This window comes from Natrix helvetica (assembly GCF_964273705.1).
Source record: "Natrix helvetica genome assembly, chromosome: 1".
NCBI classification, from domain to species: domain Eukaryota; kingdom Metazoa; phylum Chordata; class Lepidosauria; order Squamata; family Natricidae; genus Natrix; species Natrix helvetica.
The window spans coordinates 230,756,594-230,775,567 of record NC_138548.1 but is presented as its reverse complement, the minus strand read 5'-3'; the positions used below and the strand labels follow the sequence as shown (position 1 = coordinate 230,775,567).

Genomic DNA, 18,974 nt, shown 5'->3' with positions numbered 1-18,974 from the left:
GCCCTGCCCACCATGGCCCCGCCCACCATGGCCCCGCCCACCAAGCAACTGGGCAGAGAATCCCTTGCTCAAATGTTTGAAGCCCACCCCTACTTGTGATCCTCCACATGTCCCAGATGCATCATCTTACCTCTCCTCTCTCTAAGTATCTCCGCATGGCTCTCTTCTTCCGGATCTTCTTGCCACGGCAGTACAAGAAGGTGAGCAAAACAAAGGAACAGGAGGCGAAGAGGCAACCCACAACCATCACAGCAATCATTGTTGGAGCTTTCCTAAGAGAAACACTGTATGTTAGGACCCCGTGCATGCATCACAGTTGTAGACAATCGGTCATGCAAAAAACAGTAAGGAAGAAAGTGAGGCAGAGAGGGGGGGAGAGAAGGAGGGGAGAGAGGGAGAGAAAGATTTCAGAAACACCCTGAACATCCTAGCCTTCGTCGGGAAATAAGTTTCCGGCTCTCAAGCTGCAGCTGGTGAAATGAGAAGGCCATACAAGTTAAACTTCAGTAGTGGGATGGCAGACATGTAAGGTGTTTTTTGAGGGAGGGATAGAGGCAGAACAAATGGGTAAATATAAGCAAATGGGTTTAATCTGAAACAGATTTAAGGGGGAAAAAACTCAGCCTCTCAGATCTTTAAAAAAAAATAATCACAGAAAATGAAAGTGGAACACGACGAACGTTCTAAAGTAGAGTGCTCATATCAATAAATCCTCCCCAGTGAGCATGTTTATTGTTCTTTGAGAAGGTTGCTCATAAATCATTTTTCAGCACACCAATGCCTGATGCTGGCGATGCTCCAGCCATGGAAAAATACAATTGGCAGATGGACAATCAAGAAAGGTGATTGGCACCAGTGCTGCCAAGCATCAAAGAGCTTGCCATAGTTCTACATCTTTGAGAGACAGGGATGGAGCAGCAAGGATGGTTCCAAATTTGAGGGTGGAAGGCAACCCAGACAGCAAAAGTTTGCCAGCAATTCCTCCTAAATGCCCCCATCTCCGGCACCACTTTTACTACCTGTTGCTCCTCAAAGCTTTGAGCCAAATTGTTTTATAATCTCTTCAAACGTCTTCCTTTCATCATGGAAACTGCATCTCATCCATAACAAGGTTTTTTTTGGGGGGTGGTGGTGGTGGTAGGGTAGGTGGGTTGGCTACTTGTTTTGTGTGTTTTGCCACGTGAGCCCAATTCTACAAGTTTACTTTCCAAGCAAGTACAACAAGAGCTCTTTTGAATGAAAATGAACTCTTAGGGTATTGTGTGGCCAGAAGAGCTGGCAGCAGATTCGGACAGGGAGGAGGTTGGGGAGGAACATGGGCCAGTCCTGGAGTCTGGGGAAAGCTATGAGAAGGGCTCTGTGTTGGAGGCAGAGAGGAGGCCAGGGCTGTTATCAGCTGCCTTCAGAGTCAGACATCAGTAAGGCAGACGAACGGGAGGAGCAAAAGGGGAGTGGAGTTTGCAGGAGACAATTCGTTCGCTTAATTGGTTTGTGACTCTCCGAGACGCCTTGCCAAGTTTTGCAGATATTGGCCTGGCAGCTCTCCATGTCAGATAAGGTCTGTGACTGTAAATCCTCTCTTGACAGACTTTGCTGGATGTGAATGAGCAGAATTCACAGTAAATTAATAAAAGGGTATTTTGTCGGGACCAGAAGTTTGCTTCATGCTCTTGGGAAGCCTAGGTCAGAACTTAGGGTGAGTTTATGGGTATGATGATGATTGATGATGAGATGGGTGGCATATAAGTTTGATAAATAAACAACGGGATTCCTTTTTTCTGGAGGGCCTTTCTAACTTCCCAGGCTAGCCTAATTTCCTAGTGTTCCTCAATCGAAGCAATAAACCCATTTGACCCTACTTAGCTTTTCAAGACCAGCCACATTACTGCTACCTAACTGGGCTCCAAGCCAACACGGAGCCCAAATTCCAGCAATCTTCTTCACAATTACTCTAATGACTTGCCATTCTTGGCTCTGTTTCAAGAGCAGGAGAAAAAAAGGAAATGAGCTTCCACAAAAAAAGGTGGGAACTTCCTTTCCCGTCTTATGGGAGAAAACAGGTGTGTGGGAAGGAGATCAAAATGGGAAACTCCTCGCCCTCCAGCAACAGGCCAGAACCCGCAGTAGCCAGCCCATGCCACCCATGAAGGCCTCCAAGCAAACCATGGGCACTGGTGGGAAAAAGAAGTTTTATAAATGGAGCAGAAGAAAGTGGGAATGGGATGAGAAGAATAGCAATGGCACTTAGACTTATATACTGCTTCACAGCCGTCTCTAAATAATGTACAGAGTCAGCCTGTTGCCCCCAACAATTTGGGTCCTCATTTGACCGACCTTGGAAGGATGGAAGGCTGAGTCAACCTTGAGCCTGGTGAGATTTGAACTGCCAAATCGCAGTTAGGCAGCAGAAGTAGCCTGCAGTACTGCACTCCAACCACTGTCCCACCGTGGCTCTTAAGAAGGATCCTTTTAAGCCAATGCAAGGAGAGGTAGAAATTTTGCACTGGGGTGGATGTGTGATACCCAAATCAATATATTTGAATGTCTTCTTCATCCTCCCCTCCCACCACCTACTTGAAATCTTGAGATTCTTTCTGTAGGGGGAAGCTGAGGACTCAGGTTGTGAAACTATTTTTTTTGTTTAACAGGAGTGCCTGCCTTAGATGGAAGGACCATAAAAACAGCAACATTGGGGAGTGGGGAAGCTAACAGAGAGAAGAGGCTGTGATCCTGGCCAGTTTTCTTGTCTTGTCCCATGGAAGCCTCCACAGGTATGCCCAAGTGGCTCCTTCCAGCCCTGCTCCCTTGGAAAGGGGTTAATCTTGGAGAGAATCCATGCCACAATTACAGTTTAATTTGGAAAAAGGCACTTGAAAGGGGAGCCCTTTGGCTATTTTTTTTTTTTGGTCAAAATAAGGAAGCAAAAGCATTTATTTTTAACCAGATCTTAACGGAAGGAGGGCTTAACTCTTAAAAAGTGATAGTAATCTGTTATCTTCAACCAGTTGTTCATACAGTATGCTTTGGGGCAGAATATAAAGCATTATATACCATCACCAGGAACTGCTGATGTTATTTTCTAGTGGTTGGAGAAAGATGTGCAAGGGAGCAGCAAAGTAATAATCACAGTACAAAATGAATTATCTATTTCCAGTGTTCCTTGTAAACTGAGTGAACTCAGTGTCTTTATCTAGGTAAAGGTAAAGGTTCCCCTTGCACATATGTGTTAGTCATTCCCAACTCTAGGGGGCGGTGCTCATCTCCGTTTCAAAGCCGAAGAGCCAGCGCTGTCCGAAGATGTCTCTGTGTTCATGTGACCGGCATGACTAAACGCCAAAGACGCACAGAGCACTGTTACCTTCTCACAAAGGTGGTCTGTCTTTTTCTACTTGCATTTTTTACGTGCTTTCGAACTGCTAGGTTGGCAGAAGCTGGGACAAGTAACGGGAGCTCACTCCGTTATGCGGATTAGGGATTCGAATTACCAAACTGCCGACTTTTCCACTGCATCCCTCTAGAGTTAGAGGAACGCTTTATCTAGATTATGATAATTCCAATCCTAGGGATCTAATATGAATAAATATGGATCCAATTTATTACCTCTATCAGCCTTACAATCATTTTAAACGACAGCCACTATTGTCTTCAAGGAATACAGAGAGAAAAAGAGAGCGTTTGTCTATAGTCAAGGTGTGATTTATACTTAAGTAGTTATTCAAATCAGGGATCATCACAGCCTTTGTAGCGGGGTGTCCATCCATCAAATGGCAAGATTGGAGATGCTAGAGATGGAACTTAAGACTTTCTGGCTACGAGGATAGGGTAATGTAACAACTAGATGGTTTAAGTTCTCCAGCAATGCTTTGTAAGGGTAATTTTTTTAAAAAATATCAGTAGTGATCTGGGAGCACAGGAAGAATCACCAAGACTCTTTTCTACCCGTCCACTCTTTTATATCCTCTCCCCGTCTCCCCCCCGACTCCCCAATAGCTCCTGACAGGTACCTGGGGCCAGGCAGCTCCACAACGAAGCAATTTGCAATCTCTGGTCCGAAACACCTGTAAGAAATGGAAGCACAGGGTTAGCTTGCTTACCTGAACTCAGATTCACTCAATTAATCCAACTGCCTGCATTCACACAACATCCCAAACCGTAAACCAGTGGTGAAATTCAATTTATTTTACTATCGGTTCTGTGGGCGTGGCTTGGTGGGCGTGGAGTGGCTTGGTGGGCATGGCAGGAGAAGGATACTACAAAATCTCAATTCCCACCCCACTCTGGGGCCAGCCAGAGGTGATATTGCCAGTTCTCCAAACTACTCAAAATCTCCGCTATTGATTCTCTGAACTGCTCAAAATTCCCACTACCAGTTCTCCTGAACCTGTCAGAACCTGCTGGATTTCATCCCTGCCGTAAACTAACCACAACAAATGACAGAATGCCCTGAGCCACAAAACAGCCTAAGAGGAGAACCCAGCCAATATGTTTCTTTACAGAGAACTAGGTAGGACAAGGGAATGCTCACCTTTTTTGACAAACACAGAGTATTACCAATATGACTCTCTGTAGATTTCCAACATCAGCAGCCTATTAATTTTGCCCTCAGGGGACTCTGTAAGTCTTTATTTTGTTTCAGAACTGGGCAAGCAATCCAATTCTTGGTCCCCGAACCCCGTGAGTAACCTGATATTAATAACGCCTTGCTCTAAGATTCAGTCCACAATCTGCATCCTGATACAGATTTTGACATACGTAAATACCAGGCATAATTTTTCAGACTTTCTCCCATTTCTTGCTTTCAGAACCACCTGGTGCAAAGAAAAAGTCTGAAGAATTTAAACTCTTGCGCCCTTGTATCCTTTCATCAATCAAATATGATTTAAAGACACCCCCCCCCCCTTCTTGATAAGCCTGCAAGGCTATGATTGCTTGTTTTGTTCCTTGTGAAATGCTTTGGACCGAGACAGGTTTATTTTCACTATAAGAACTGTGGTCCCTTGACCCCACAAATACGGTGCGGCACCTGAAGCTTCCCCAGGACAACACTGTACTGCCTATATTAACTCCAATTGCTTTCCTCACCTGGCTGTGTTCCTGACATGTGAACAATACTACACTTGTGGCTGCAGTCAAAACAGTGCCAGCAAGAATCTTAGCCAAGTAACTATCTGAAATCGTGCTCAGTGCTACTTAAAAGATCTTAATTTCACACTTTGGACTGAAATCACTAAGCCCTGGGCTCAGAGCCGGGGAGCAGAAAACTTAGCATCGCTGACTGTGCCCTCCTCCTTTGAAAGACACCTGAAAAAGTTGGGTTTTTCCAGGCACTTTGATAGGTATGTCTGTGGCTTCTCCTGTATTTGTTGTACAAATATGATACCCTGCCCAGATAGCACTGGAGAATAGTTGGATTCCCTCTTCTTTGTGGCAGCCCCTGAGATAGCAGTCTTCCAATATCTCAGGGGTTACCACAAAGAAGAGGGAGTCAAACTATTCTCCAAAGCACCTGAGGGTAGGACAAGAAGCAATGGGTGGAAACTAATCAAGGAGAGAAGCAACTTAGAACTAAGGAGAAACTGACTGTTAGAACAATTAATCAGTGGAACAACTTGCCTTCAGAAGTTGTGAATTCTGCAACACTGGAAGTTTTTAAGAAGAAGTTGGCTATCCATTTGTCTGAAGTGATGTAGGGTTTCCTGCCTGAGCAGGGATTGGATTGGAAGACCTTCAAGGTCCCTTCCAACTCTGATATTCTATTCTATTCATGTGTGCATCTCTCGGGGGTGGGGGTTACAGTGCCAGCAATTAAAATCAATAAAAGGCCACAATCAAGATTACCAACCAGAAGTGTGATATAATATAGTGTTTCTCAACCTTGACAGCTTGAAGATGTACTGTACGGACTTCAACTCCCAGAATTCCCCAACCAGCAGGGGAGACTGAATTCAATGAGGGATATTGCTGGAGAAAACATGATTGCAACAGTGTGGATGCTGTTTTTAGCCCTTACCCCTCTGTGCAATTCTCATGGCACAGCCAGCACTCCTTGTTGGCATCAGGATACTTGAAGATTAGTCCCTTCACCCCAAGGACTCCTGATGGGCAGCTTTCAACACAATGGGGCCCATCCTTATAGTTTGCACAGATCACACACTCATCAGCTCCCTGAAGAGGAAAACAGGACACCATTTGTATATGGGAAGAGGATGCTGATCCCAGAGCCTTGAGTCAGAACAGGTAGGCAGTACCCAGGATAGAGACAGTTCAGAGGTTAAGGTTATCAATCAAATTTCTGCTGAATGGCAGTTTTATTTGAGGTAGGAAGGTAGGTAGGTAGATGATAGATAGATAGATAGATGGATGGATAGATGGATGGATGGATGGATGGATGGATGGATGGATGGATGGATAGATAGATAGTAATCTGGAATCTATATATATATAAATGTGTGTGTGTGTGTTCCAGCATAAGTGTGGAATGCCTCGAGCAATTTCAACCAAACTTGGTACACAGATGGAAACAAATTTCCAGGTTATTCTCTGGAAACAAATACTGTAAGCGTAAGACACCCCTCGGGGTGTGTTCTGTTACAATACAGCCTGTTGTGCCTTTGAATGGCTTCTACCGAACTGCCGTAAAATAGCTTCTACTGCACAGCGCAGTGGAGTTGCCATGGTAACGGCTTCACAGTACTCCCCAAGGGGGCTCCCTCTGGTAAGGGGGAAAACCCAACATTAGAAATTACGTTTGGTCTGGACATTTTCCCCCCATAAATAAATACCCGGGCAACGCCGGGTTATAAGCTATATATATAGCTACCTCCCAAGAGAGGAACATCTCAGCTCTTCCTGCCTAGCCCTCAGAAAAGGCTACATTTGTTTAGGAAAAGCAGTTATAGGATAGGAAACAGGAGCAGCTGTTTTGCCCCAGGACATTTCCTGGAAATTATTTTAGATGTTTTAAACTGCCTCTTAGTTCTAAAAATGCAATGTGGTTAAATGAAGAAGTAATTTAAAAGTAATCCCTCCCCCCCACTGCTTCCTTAAAAAAATGTGTTCTCTCATACTTGTCCATTACAGGTGAGGCTTCCCTCGATCTTCTGGCATTGTGGATGGCACGGCAAACAAACGTCCCCTTGAGCAAATTCTCGACTCTCCCTTCGTGTAGCCAAGGGAAGAAAAGGAAATGTTAGAAACACGGGTCTGGGATGGAAGCAGGGAGGACAGAAGCAGGTGCCCTTGGCCGTTATTCTTACCCCTCATAGAAGTTGCAGGAGACTGTGCAGACCCCTTCACGGCTGTAGTTTCGGCAAGAGACACACTGGTCTGGGCCAGGCCCCCAACAGCCATCACTGGAGCAAAGAGGGTCACAGATCTTTCCCTCTTGAACTGATAGGAAAAAAGAATGGATCAGAAATGGGGGGCCTCTGTCAAGGCCTCTTTGGTTCATTTTGAGCTAACCGATCAAATCTAATCATTTTAAGATTATATATTTTAATCGGAACCCTTTGAAAACACCGATGGCTCTGTTTGATAAATAACATTTGCTGTCCCCAGACAACGCCACTGTTACTGCAAGCAACCAACATCCTCTCATTGGCCATAGTATCGAGATGACAGTGGAAGATCTGTGAGTCGCACTGGCCAAGACAGCTGAGGGTAAAGGAGAATGAACATTTTTAGAGTATGGATATTATGGGATTGCAGTTTTGTTCACTGCAATTGGATGGGAAAGATGTCTGGGAAAGACCTGTGACTGGTCTCTTCACCAGCAAACAATCGCACGTCGAAAGCAGACTCACATCATTCATTTTATAAGGATGCACAATGAAGCAGAAGCACAATGCAAGTGGAAAATGTATGTTGTCTTGAGTGGATCTGATCAAATCACTTTCCCTTATGAGGTTAGGCTGAAGTTGCCATAATGAACCAGGCACATAAGCATAAAGCTGCCATAATTTAAAGATGAACTGGGCAAGTAAGCAGGAGAGGACAAAAAGCTAGGAATCGTGACTAAAAGATCCATTTGGGGGGTGGATAAGAAGCAAATTTATTAAGGAAGCAAAGAAAAAAAAGTTACCTGAAGCAGATAAGGAAGCTGGGCCTGAGCACGTGGGGGAAAACCCAATTCTAGCTAATCAACAAAGCAAGATAAAAAGGGGTTCTGAAGCTGCCCACTCCTGGATTCATTTCTGCATCCAGACTTAGCAGCTTCCATCCCTCTAGCTAGTGCCTGGCAGCCTAATTGAGAAGGTGTGGGCAAGTGTGGATGAGTGAGTGAGCGAGTGACTGTGTGTGTGAGAAAGAGGGGGGGGGAGGGAAAAGAGAGATGGGAATGGGAGGGAGGAGAGAGGGGAGAGAGAGAGAGAGAGAGACGAGGGAGGGAGAAATAGAAAAGAGAGGACAGAGGGAGAGGGAGAGAGGGAGAAGAGAGAAGGGAGGGAGGAAGAGAAAAGAGAGAGGAGAGAGGGAGGAGAGAGAGAGAGGAGGGAGGGAGGAAGAGGAGAGAGATGAGGGAGGGAGGGAGAGAGAGAGAAAAGAGAGGGGGAGGGAGGAAGAAAGACAGAGGAGAGAGAGAGGAGGGAGGGAGGGAGGGAGGGAGAGAAAAGAGAGAGAGAGGGAGAGAATTTACATTGTAACCAGGCAAGATTTGCTATTTTAAATCCATTGGGCCTCTGTCTATTCAGAAGAACCTGACTTCCTCAGTGGTTGAAAGTGATTTATATATTGTGTACCCCTAATTATTTCCTCCCTCTTGATGGGTTTTGTGTTTTGTCTTCCCTAGCCCCACCCACCTGGAAAACCCAAGTAGGACGCAAAGGGGGCTTAGCAAGATCCACCTTGCTCAACAGGCTGAGTGTGTGAGTAAGTGCAACATCCCTTCCAATGAGAGTGCTCCCTTTCCAGGAAGTTGAAGGGGAAAGCACTCCGGGATGTCCTTGTAAGGTTAGTCCTGGACAGGAAAAGTGACCGATTCATTCCTATGGGGTAGATGTGTTTCATGCTATCTCCACATTCTGGGAATTGTAAACCAATGTATCTGGAAGGCAGCAGGTTGGGCTGAGTAGCTTTATGTATTTTTGTGCATCTGTATGTTTGCTCACGGCTGAAAAACAATTCCTAGTCCAGCAGTTAGCCACATCCTGTATCACTGCTACAGAAACAACTGCTGCTGTTTGATTCTGTTCATTCATCCCTCCACGGCCTCTCTCGCTTTTCTATTGTAGGAAGTTAAAACCCACCCCTTTACTAGAAAATAAAATATTTTAGGAAATATTAAAAGGGCAGAATATTTCCTTTAAAAGGGAGTCAGAAACTCAGCCCCCTCCCCTTGTCAATAGACCATTAAGGCCTGAGTCAATCTATTCTACATAACAAAGATCTATCCCTTTCAGGCAGGCTCATTTAGCAAACAGAAACTCACCACATGGCATCTGGGAAAAATTACACCAGCCAGCAAGGCAAACAAGTTTGGGTCTCAGGATAGCCTGTCCACCATTAAACCATCTTTCCAAGCAGTCTCCCTGTTTCCAGTGTCTTTTTCCCCACTTGGAACTGAACCCAGATGGACATTTCTTCCAACACTATTCTCCTCACTTACTGCATTTCCTGGGAGCTTTGTTACTCCTGATGTTAAGATCGGGACGCCGGCGAGAGAGACGTGCCCAGTTGATGGTGTGATAATAGCAAAGTTGTCGGTTCTCAGTGATGTAGACCTGGCCAGCACTGATCTCTTGGAGGGAACGGAAGTCTAAGGAGGTGACATTCATGTTCTTCATGATCAGCAAAGAAAATCCACGGCTAGAAAAAGCACATGGCAGTCTCCGTCTCAGAGGAGGAATGGAAGCAACTCATTCAAATTTGTAAGTACCAGAGGCCCAAGGAGTGTGGGAAAACTGGCAGAAGAGAATCCAAACACATGCCTTCAAGTCCATCTTTGCATCACTTACAAAGGAGTCTCTCCTTATGCATGAAGGTGCCAACCCTTTACAGCAGAAGTGGGGAACCATGGCCCTTTTATGACTTGTGGACTTCAGCTCCCAGAATTCCTGAGCCAGCCAGGCTCTGGAATTCTGGGAGTTGAAGTCCACAAGTCATAAAAGGGCCATGGTTCCCCACCCCTGCTTTCCTGGATCCCATTGTGGCAAAGCCTTTACCGCAAGGGTTTTTCAAACTTACGAACTTCTCTTCAGTAGAAGAGGCAAACTGGAGGAATCACCATCCTTAAAGTTTCCTACAGCTCAAACGCAAAGGTAAAACATGAGAACCAAGAGGGGGGATGGGGGATGCTTACTTATACAGGCTGCGCCCACCAATGGTGACCAGGTTGGAGAAGATGCTGAAATTCTGCATGTGCTTGGGCCATGACTGGATGTTCAAGTAACCTACAACAAGAAGTTGATAATTTCTTAATCCCTATGCCTTGTTCCATCATTGTCATACAGTCCCCCCTGCCAGGTGCCTCCAAATAAAGATTTTTTTTACCCTGCAACTGACCTGCCTCCCTCACAGAAATTTTCAAGGGGGCAACCTTGTCAACAACATTCTCTTTCTTAGTCCAGAAAAATCCGCCCCAAGTCAGATAAAATGGTTACATCGCATCTGTTGGTTAGTGACATTAGGAATCAAACTTTGGGAGCTATTATTAGGCCATCTCCAAAATGTAAACCTCCGCATGTAAATTTTACTATTAGTCTAACTTCCAGAATGACCTTGCTTGACTTTCTGGTACTCTCCAGAAAGTTCCCATAAGGACTAGGCAGCATGACGAATAGGTCACCACCTCCCAAAATAGTCTTTGTTATTTTCAAGTAGCCAACCTGTACTTTTCATGTGGTACATTGTGGCCTGCATGTTTTATTACATCATGCAAACATCTCATTTTATCTCATTATTTGTATTCCATCTTTCTGCCAACGTAGTGCTCAAAGCTCACAAGAGAAATGTGGAACTCGGCAGCTAAGAAATGTGGGCTTTTCTTCTTCCAAACCCCAAAGTATAATCAAACTCTCTTTTCCAAATAACTTTCTCTAACTTTCCAGCTTTTCTTCAAGCTTGTTTCACACCAGGGAGAAGACACCAGAAAACAGGTAAAATATCAAAGAGGACTGTCCTTACCACCTGCGTTATACACAACATGGTACTGTGCATATTCCACCTTTCTCTAAAGGTTTCTGCACCCCAACTCACCAGTGATCTCTCGCACTGTCCTGAAGACATTGAGTTTTTCTGGATCCAGGGCACTTATGTTGTGCCAAGGGTCTCTGTAGAAAGAATGGAGCTGGTCAGAACTAGTGGAATGCCTTGAGAAGGAATCTGATAGCTGCTTTCTTCAAGAATTTCATTATAGGAATGAATATACATACATACATACATACATACATACATACATACATACATACATACATACACACACACACACACACACACATATATATATATATATATTCACATATACATACATACATACATACATACATACATACATACATACATACAAATATAAAATAGGATAACTTAATACAACTTGGTTTATTTCCTTAATTCCGAGTATATGATTATTTACATGACTATGAATATAACATAAGTTAGCATATATTAGTATCCATAAGTTAATATCCACAAGAGTGCAGAGAAACAACAAAGAGGATTAGTGGGCTGGATGCTAAAACATACTGTATGATGAACAGTTGCAAGAACTGCGTCCTGTATATTTAGTCTAACGAAGAGAAGGGCTAGGGATGACATGATAGCAGTCTTCTAAAATTTGAGGGGCTGCCCCAGAGAAGAAGGGGACAACCTATTCTCCAAAGCACTTGAAGGCAGGACAAGTACTGGATGGAAACTAACCAAGGAGAGTTCCAACTGACAATTGAGGAGAAATTTCCTGACAGTGAGAACAATGAACCAGTGGAAGAGTTTGCCTCCAGAAGTTGTGGGTGCTCCATCACCAAGAGCTTTTTAAAAAAGAGATTGGACAGCCATTTGTCTCAAACGGTATAGGGTTTTCTGCTTGAGCAGGGGGTTGGACTAGAAGATCTCCAAAGGCCCTTTCCAAGTCTGTTATTCTGTAAGTTCAAAGATAGCCTCATGCTTGTTGCCAGGAAATTACCAAATTCCAACAAAAATTGTAGCAACTGGAGGGCAAAGAAGGAAGGATAAAAGAGGTGCTAGATCTATTTCCATTCCAATTTTCTGGGATCCAAAGATAGGAGAGAAAGTTGACCCTGTTCAACAATATAGCTATGTTTTAGAATGATACACCACCTATGCATCTTTAAGTGGCAGAAAGACAGGATATCATTTGAAATAACACAGAGAGGCACATACTTACCCTTCTAGACCAGTGATAAGAAAATCCAAATTGCCCAAGATTTTGGTGCAGTTTATAAATCGGTGAATGTTGCTGGAATCCACTGTCTGATATTTACTTCCAATACCAGTCCCTTCACAAGCTGTAGAGAAGAGAAAGTAGGAGCTTCACAGTCAATTGGTTAATGTCTCCAATTTAGCCTCTCACTTTATATATTCCCATGCAGTTCATGGAAAAGAGAAGGTTTAGGGCAGGTCTGTTAAACTCCTGGCCAGATGTGTCATGCCCTGGCCATGCTTGTGCCCGGTTTAGAAAAGGGGGAAAAAGTCCCTATATGTCACGCGATGATGCCGATGATGCTGTGAGTATGACAGCCCTGGTTTAGGGGAACTGGGTTCTGTCCCAGGTTTTGGAGTGGCCCCTAGTTGGGGTCATATGATTTTACCCTTTGTAATCATCAGCATGCATATTTCCAAGGACAAAGATATAAAGTCCAAGAGCGTCTGTTTTTGCACTGGTTTCTTTAAAAAGATCATAAGCAGCAGTCTAATACATTCCCACTTAAGTTTGTCAAAAATAATATGCAGCTAATTTGTCATGCATAAGCCATGTCCGACCAAGGGTGTCTGGAGTAATTGAATAGGATAGCTGATATATGATAGACAATGACCCTGGTAAAATCAGTCGTTAGGGTGGCCATTGTAGATGGCTTTCATTCCCCCATCCCCTGGTCTTTCCTTTAATTTAATGTCAGAGAATAAAGAATAAATAGTGTTTCATTCATTCAAAGTTGATAATACATTGAAATAATTTTTAACAGCTCCATCCCACCATCCCATACAGAATAGATGATGCAAAATCTATAAAACATACATATATACATACTCAGTTTTTCAAACTTCGTTCAGGGGTTCATTGAGATTGTGGTTTTTCTTTTTACGTCTTCACCCAGGACATAATTTTGAGTTGGGCGAATCAAAAATTAAAGTTACACCAATTTAAAGATTACATCTGAGGCCAATTAGTAATTTAGAAACTGGTTCCATTTGGACCAATAAGAAGCAGGATGAAGCCTGCTCAATTCCGAAGTAATAGATGCTGGGATGATTTTTTATTTTAAAAAGCACCTTTGGTGTTTTAGTTACTGACAAGTTTAAGTTTCATTTGAGAATTTTGGGCATAAAGATTTTTGAAAGGACTTAAAAGTTAAGACCTTTGGCAAGATGATTTCTTTGGATTGGGAAGTTCTTTCAAAGGGAATTGAATTATTAATGCTTAAATTAAAAGGATTGTGTGCGTTAACATCATTAAGATTAATGCATGAGACTTTCAAGTCTGTATCCACTCATCCTGTACAAAGTCTGTGAGTCAGAAGTGCTTCTTCCCATTCATACCTTTTGGGCAGAGTCCCTCACAAAGCTGACAGATCTTCTGGCCATTTTTTTCAACCTCCATTTTGTCATTGGGACAGGTTCTGACACAGGAGGTCCGATCCACCACAAAATTATCTGTGAGGAGGTAAAAGAAAGGGTGGGAAAAATAAAGTTGTAAGAAATTGGTAGCTGGAGAGTAAGATATTAGAAATCAAAGAAAGGCTGGCAGGTAGAACATCTCTGGGAAGGGAACATAAAAAGTCATGGAGCAGAAGGGAAAGCCCTCAGGAATTCATCTATCTCTGTTTCATCTGAGTACATCACTGTATTCATGACCCAGGACTTACGTGGACAATTTTTGACACACACACCACCATATTGGTATTTAGCATCAGGATTGGGCTCCAGCTGAAAAGTGAGTCTATTGTAGATCATTGGCTGAGGACAGAGGGTTTCACAGGCTCCACTGTCATTGAAGTGACGGCAGGCCTGCAGTGGACGAAAGAAAAGTCATCAGACGATGAAATAGACTTTGTCCCCATCATCCCAGGCTGAGAGGCTTTTCTCCTAATGAAAGACGGAGTCTCCCCCACTCTTCCTGATAGCACACAACAGAACCTGAACAAATTAAAAGGAGACGAGATTTGGGATGGATATTGCACAACAAGGGCTTCAAATTCTCCCTGGCACCTCACAAAAGATTGTAAATCAAGGGAAAACCAGACAGAAAATGTGGGAAGGAAAGAACGCAGGAAAGGCAGAAAGGAAAGGTACACTAGTTCTTTTGATGAAAACAAAGGCCTTAAAGTTCAAGATCTAGCGATGGCCAGACTGTACAAAGATACAAATGAAAAGATTTAGCAAGGAGGAGGATAATGTTGGCTGGCAGACTCTGGCAATGAAGCTCTAGAAATCAAAAGAAAGTGGTAGGATCGAGACGGTATGACGTTTTGGAAGTATTAGCAAAAGGGTAGAAATGAGGAAACGAGACTCAATACAGAAAAAGAGACAGAATTGTTAGATGAGGTAATGGCAGTTGTGAAGGTCAGCCCAGAAACCGGTCCTGGTTACGTACAAAGCACTTTGTCTTGAGCGGCCCAGTGCAGCCTCCAGCACACTCATCGTGACAGCATTCATTGGGGTTGGGGCCAAAGCAGCGTCCATTGCACTGAGGAGCACAGATGGTCTTCGTCACTAAGGTAGAGAGAGGAAAAAAACATGCTGGTCAGTGTCCTGGTAACCCTCTAAAGGTCACTCATTCTCTCCAATCTAAGGATACACCAACACATTTAATAGTGATCTTTAACACAGAACCTTTTAAAATAATAAGGACAAGTGCAAGCCTTTGGGAAGTTGTCATTGATAGGATGTTTAAAGTGAACTTCAGCAAACTCTAATCCCAGAGTTTAAATGAACTGACATGAATGAGAATGGGAAGGTAGTTTTGCTGTATTTGCAGCTTGTGCTTTTTTTTAAAGAATGATTTTGCACTGGTTTTCCACAAGTGGAAAACATACATTAATAATTTAAAGGAAATAAATAACACTCTTTTCTGCACAGTAAACCATCCTGAAACAGCAAAATGGGTTTTGTTTCTATCTATACATGGACAATTTTGCTGATGAAAAATCAACTTTCCAATGCAATCAACACTTGACTGCAACTCCCAGAATACCCAAGTAGCATTACAAGTACCCATGTTGGTTGGGAAATCTCAAACCTAAAAACTATTTTTAATAGCATGCTCAGACAATCATCTGTTTTTCCCCCCAAAATATTCTGATTCCACCTTAATTTGATCTGGCATAGTTTATTTGCAGACTCTTGACACTGTCTCCATCGTAGTAGCTCAGCCATTAAAAAAAGGGGTTGAAGTTGCCAGATATTTGGTCTTTTCCCCTCTTTCTTCAACCGTGATTCAGCTGAGGCAAAGCTTGTACAATTTTTTCCCCCACAAGGGACCAGAGCTGAGCAAAGCATTTGAAAGTGATTTAGCAGAAGTGGGACATCTTTCTGAAGTTTTAAAGCAGTCCCATCCTCTGCAAAGATGATGTGGCTGCTTTGAATGCCATCTCCAGTTGCTTTAAGGTGCTTGCCTCAAGAGGGGACATGCCACTTATTTATTTATTAATTAATCAAATGTGTACAGCTGCCCATCTCACAAAAAGTGACTGTGGGCAGTGACCAACACTTATGCTAATATGCTTCATGAAACACAGCTTTCAAATTCTTGGCAATTGCCTTGAAAGGAAATGTTCCTGTTTATGACAACAATGGAATAGGCCGCAATGGATCGTGATTGCAAGCTTCCGGTTTCAACGCCATTTGTTCATTGGAGAGTTCACGATAGAACTACACTGTGACTGCTAAAAAATGCTGATTCCAACTCTTAATTAAAGATAATAGCTGAATTATGTCAGATATTTTGTAATGCTTACACTTTTGACAGTCTTCTGGACCAGGCCCCCAACAGCGGCCATTGCAGTTTTCATGGCATGGAGCACCTGCATGAGAAAGGGGGGGGGGGAGACACACAACATCACAACAAAGATAATGAGCATGATGGATTAAAAACAGAGTTGCCATGCAAGGTACTAACAGGCTGTTCTTACACTTCTGGGACTTTAGGCTGTACCCTTTAAAATCTACGAAAGGTTCATTTAAAAATATTAAAACATGATCATGGGGCCATGCAACCAGTTGTGAGTGCAAATTGGTTGCCACACACCCCCAGCTTGTGGTCATCTGACTACACAGGTGCTGAAGATGGTTGGAACTCCGAGGACCAGTCATAATTACCTTTCATGCAATGCCATCCTAAGTTACTTATTGATTATTTAGTTTATATCCCGTCCTTATTCTTTTTTTAAACAAATCAAGGTGGCACACATATCTTACACTCCTTTCTCATCTTAATTTCCTCACAGCAACAACCTTTTGAGGTGGGTTGGGCTGAGAACAAGTGACTAGCCCAAAGTCACTTAAATGAAACTTATATCCTTAAATAAAAGAGCTCTTTCCTGTTTAATATCTGATTCTCCAATCTTTGTTCCTCTTCTTCTAGTATGCTTTCTTTTAGATAATAAACCAGACTTGGTCATAGTTTCAGGATTTATCGATATTGGCACTGCAACTCACAAAATGTTCAACCAGCAGTGTGCTTGCTAATCTAAATTTAGCAGTTGCCATTCTAAAATATCTGTAAAACACCAGGTTGGATAAAACTAAGCCATTCCTCTGGAAGAAGCCCACAATCTATAAAGCCCCCTGTATAACTGAAAGGCCAGCGAGAGGTGATGTGAACAGGTGGCCAATACTCACATTTCTCCCCATTGTCATGGACCACTGCCTGGAAATCTGAATTCCGGATGATGTCTTCCCAATCAATTGTGTTCATGTGACATAGCTGTTTGTTCTTTCCAATATAGACGCCCCCAGAGAGGATTTCTGAAAAATAAATATTGTAATCAACCAAGCCACATCTACAGAATCAGTAGTAAAAAAATTTGAATCCCGCCACTGCTGTATACATCAATGCATGCACACTTATACACCAGGGGTGGGTTCTGGCAATCGCTACTGTCGGTTTGCTCATGGCTGCGCCACACGCATGCACGCTTTGTGCATGCTTTATGCACGCTGTGCGCAGTGCAATAAAAATTGCTCTGCGCATGCGCAGAAGCAAAAACAAGATGGCGGTGTCTATGGCGGCACCAGGAGAACCGTTTCAGGGGTGTGGCAGGTCTGGGTCGCTGCCAGTTCCAGCAATCCAGGCCGTCACGTTACTACAGGTTCGGCCAAATCGGTCCGAACCGGTAGGATCCCACCACTATTACACACACACACGTTTGTGTGTGTGTGTATGCTGGTCTTGTTGTATTCGGGTCTTTTCCTGTGTAAGATTGAGATTGTCTTGGCAACGTTTCGGCGAGGTCTCACTCATCATCCTCAGGCTGGTGTTTTTGGCTTAAAGCGTGGCCGGAGCTTTCTCCGGCCACGAATACAACAAGACCAGCATACCTACACCCGTGAAAATCTATGAAAACAAATACACACACACACACACACACACACACACACACACACACACACGGTGTATATATACATAAAATTAGCATCTTTGCTTCTTGGAGCCTTACTGAAATAATTAATTGAATCCATGTCAAATATGTCACTGCCCTCATCAGCTGTTTGGAGTGGGTACTATCTCTAGATGTCTGAGGCCCCAGGGATTTCTTCAGGTGGAGAAAAGATGATGGGTGTTTGTTGTCTAAAAATGTCTGCAGGAGGAAATTTCTGAAGTAGGCAAGCCTAGTATAAATATTTCATATTTACTTATGTGCTTTAGTTCCTGCGTGGCACAGGAGTTCCCTCAGGCACTTCTGACTAACTACTCTATTCAAAATACAATAATCTAGATTGCCAAGACATCACACCAAATGGGGTCCAGAGTTACATTTCCTATCTTTGGACTGCTTCCCTGAATGATTGCTTTGGATTATCAAGGAAATAACATCATTATTGTGTAAAGATGTGCGAGGCTCTTCTGGATCTTTTTGAATGCTTTTAAGTTTTCAGACAGATAGCTATCGAATTGCCCAAATTATTTGCTAAAATCGGTTATATTTTGATAATTTTAAAATGCATATGCAGTGGGGAAAGATAAGCAAGTGTCATCAAAGGCCAGCAATGTTTACACCTAATAGATATGACTTTTTCTTCCCAAAGGTAGCTTGCAAAAGAACCAGTAACAACTTTCTAATACTACTCAATCACACCCCCTACTGGGAGGCATAAGTAAAACACACAGACCACTTCCACAAGTTGTTCATTTACTGAAATTTGCAGACTAAGAATTCTAGCTGTTCTCAACAAGCTTTTGAGTCTCGTCTTGAAAGAAGCTACAGATATCAGCAAAAACATCCGCTAGACAAATCCTGGCAGGAATTTGCTTTGGTGGGGATGGAGAATTCCCGTCATCTCTCACGTTGACTATGCTGGCTAGAGCAACTGGGAGTTGTAGTTTAGCCCCAGGGGGAGAGTCATGAAATTCCCTCTGTTAATGTAGACGTTCCTGCTGGCAGGAAGATTAAGTAGCAGATATTAGCATATTCTTCATTCATGTAAACCAGAATTTGACCCACAATTACTAGAGTAATTTTTAATAAGAAAGTCTACAGTACTTCCTGCATTCTACTATTCTATCAAGCATACTTTGGGTAGAATGAAATACATTTTAGGTACTAGCCACCGACGTGAATCCTCAAAGGTATTTCCATGTAACACAC

At 43.1% G+C, this 18,974-nt stretch overlaps 1 protein-coding gene across 1 annotated transcript in view; it reads right to left on the bottom strand.

Moving 5' to 3' along the window:
* The window catches only part of ERBB3 (erb-b2 receptor tyrosine kinase 3), a 107,218-nt gene that overhangs the window by 21,794 nt on the left and 66,450 nt on the right, over window positions 1–18,974 (bottom strand). The window contains exons 4-17 of the mRNA XM_081934725.1: window positions 17,008–17,133; window positions 16,125–16,190; window positions 14,762–14,880; window positions 14,034–14,175; window positions 13,708–13,821; window positions 12,335–12,455; window positions 11,191–11,264; window positions 10,295–10,385; window positions 9,602–9,801; window positions 7,257–7,389; window positions 7,068–7,158; window positions 6,011–6,165; window positions 4,005–4,058; window positions 131–272 (exon numbers count right to left, since the gene is read on the bottom strand). Coding sequence (XP_081790851.1) covers window positions 131–272; window positions 4,005–4,058; window positions 6,011–6,165; window positions 7,068–7,158; window positions 7,257–7,389; window positions 9,602–9,801; window positions 10,295–10,385; window positions 11,191–11,264; window positions 12,335–12,455; window positions 13,708–13,821; window positions 14,034–14,175; window positions 14,762–14,880; window positions 16,125–16,190; window positions 17,008–17,133 — 1,628 coding nt within the window. The remainder of the gene's footprint in view (window positions 1–130; window positions 273–4,004; window positions 4,059–6,010; window positions 6,166–7,067; window positions 7,159–7,256; window positions 7,390–9,601; window positions 9,802–10,294; window positions 10,386–11,190; window positions 11,265–12,334; window positions 12,456–13,707; window positions 13,822–14,033; window positions 14,176–14,761; window positions 14,881–16,124; window positions 16,191–17,007; window positions 17,134–18,974) is intronic.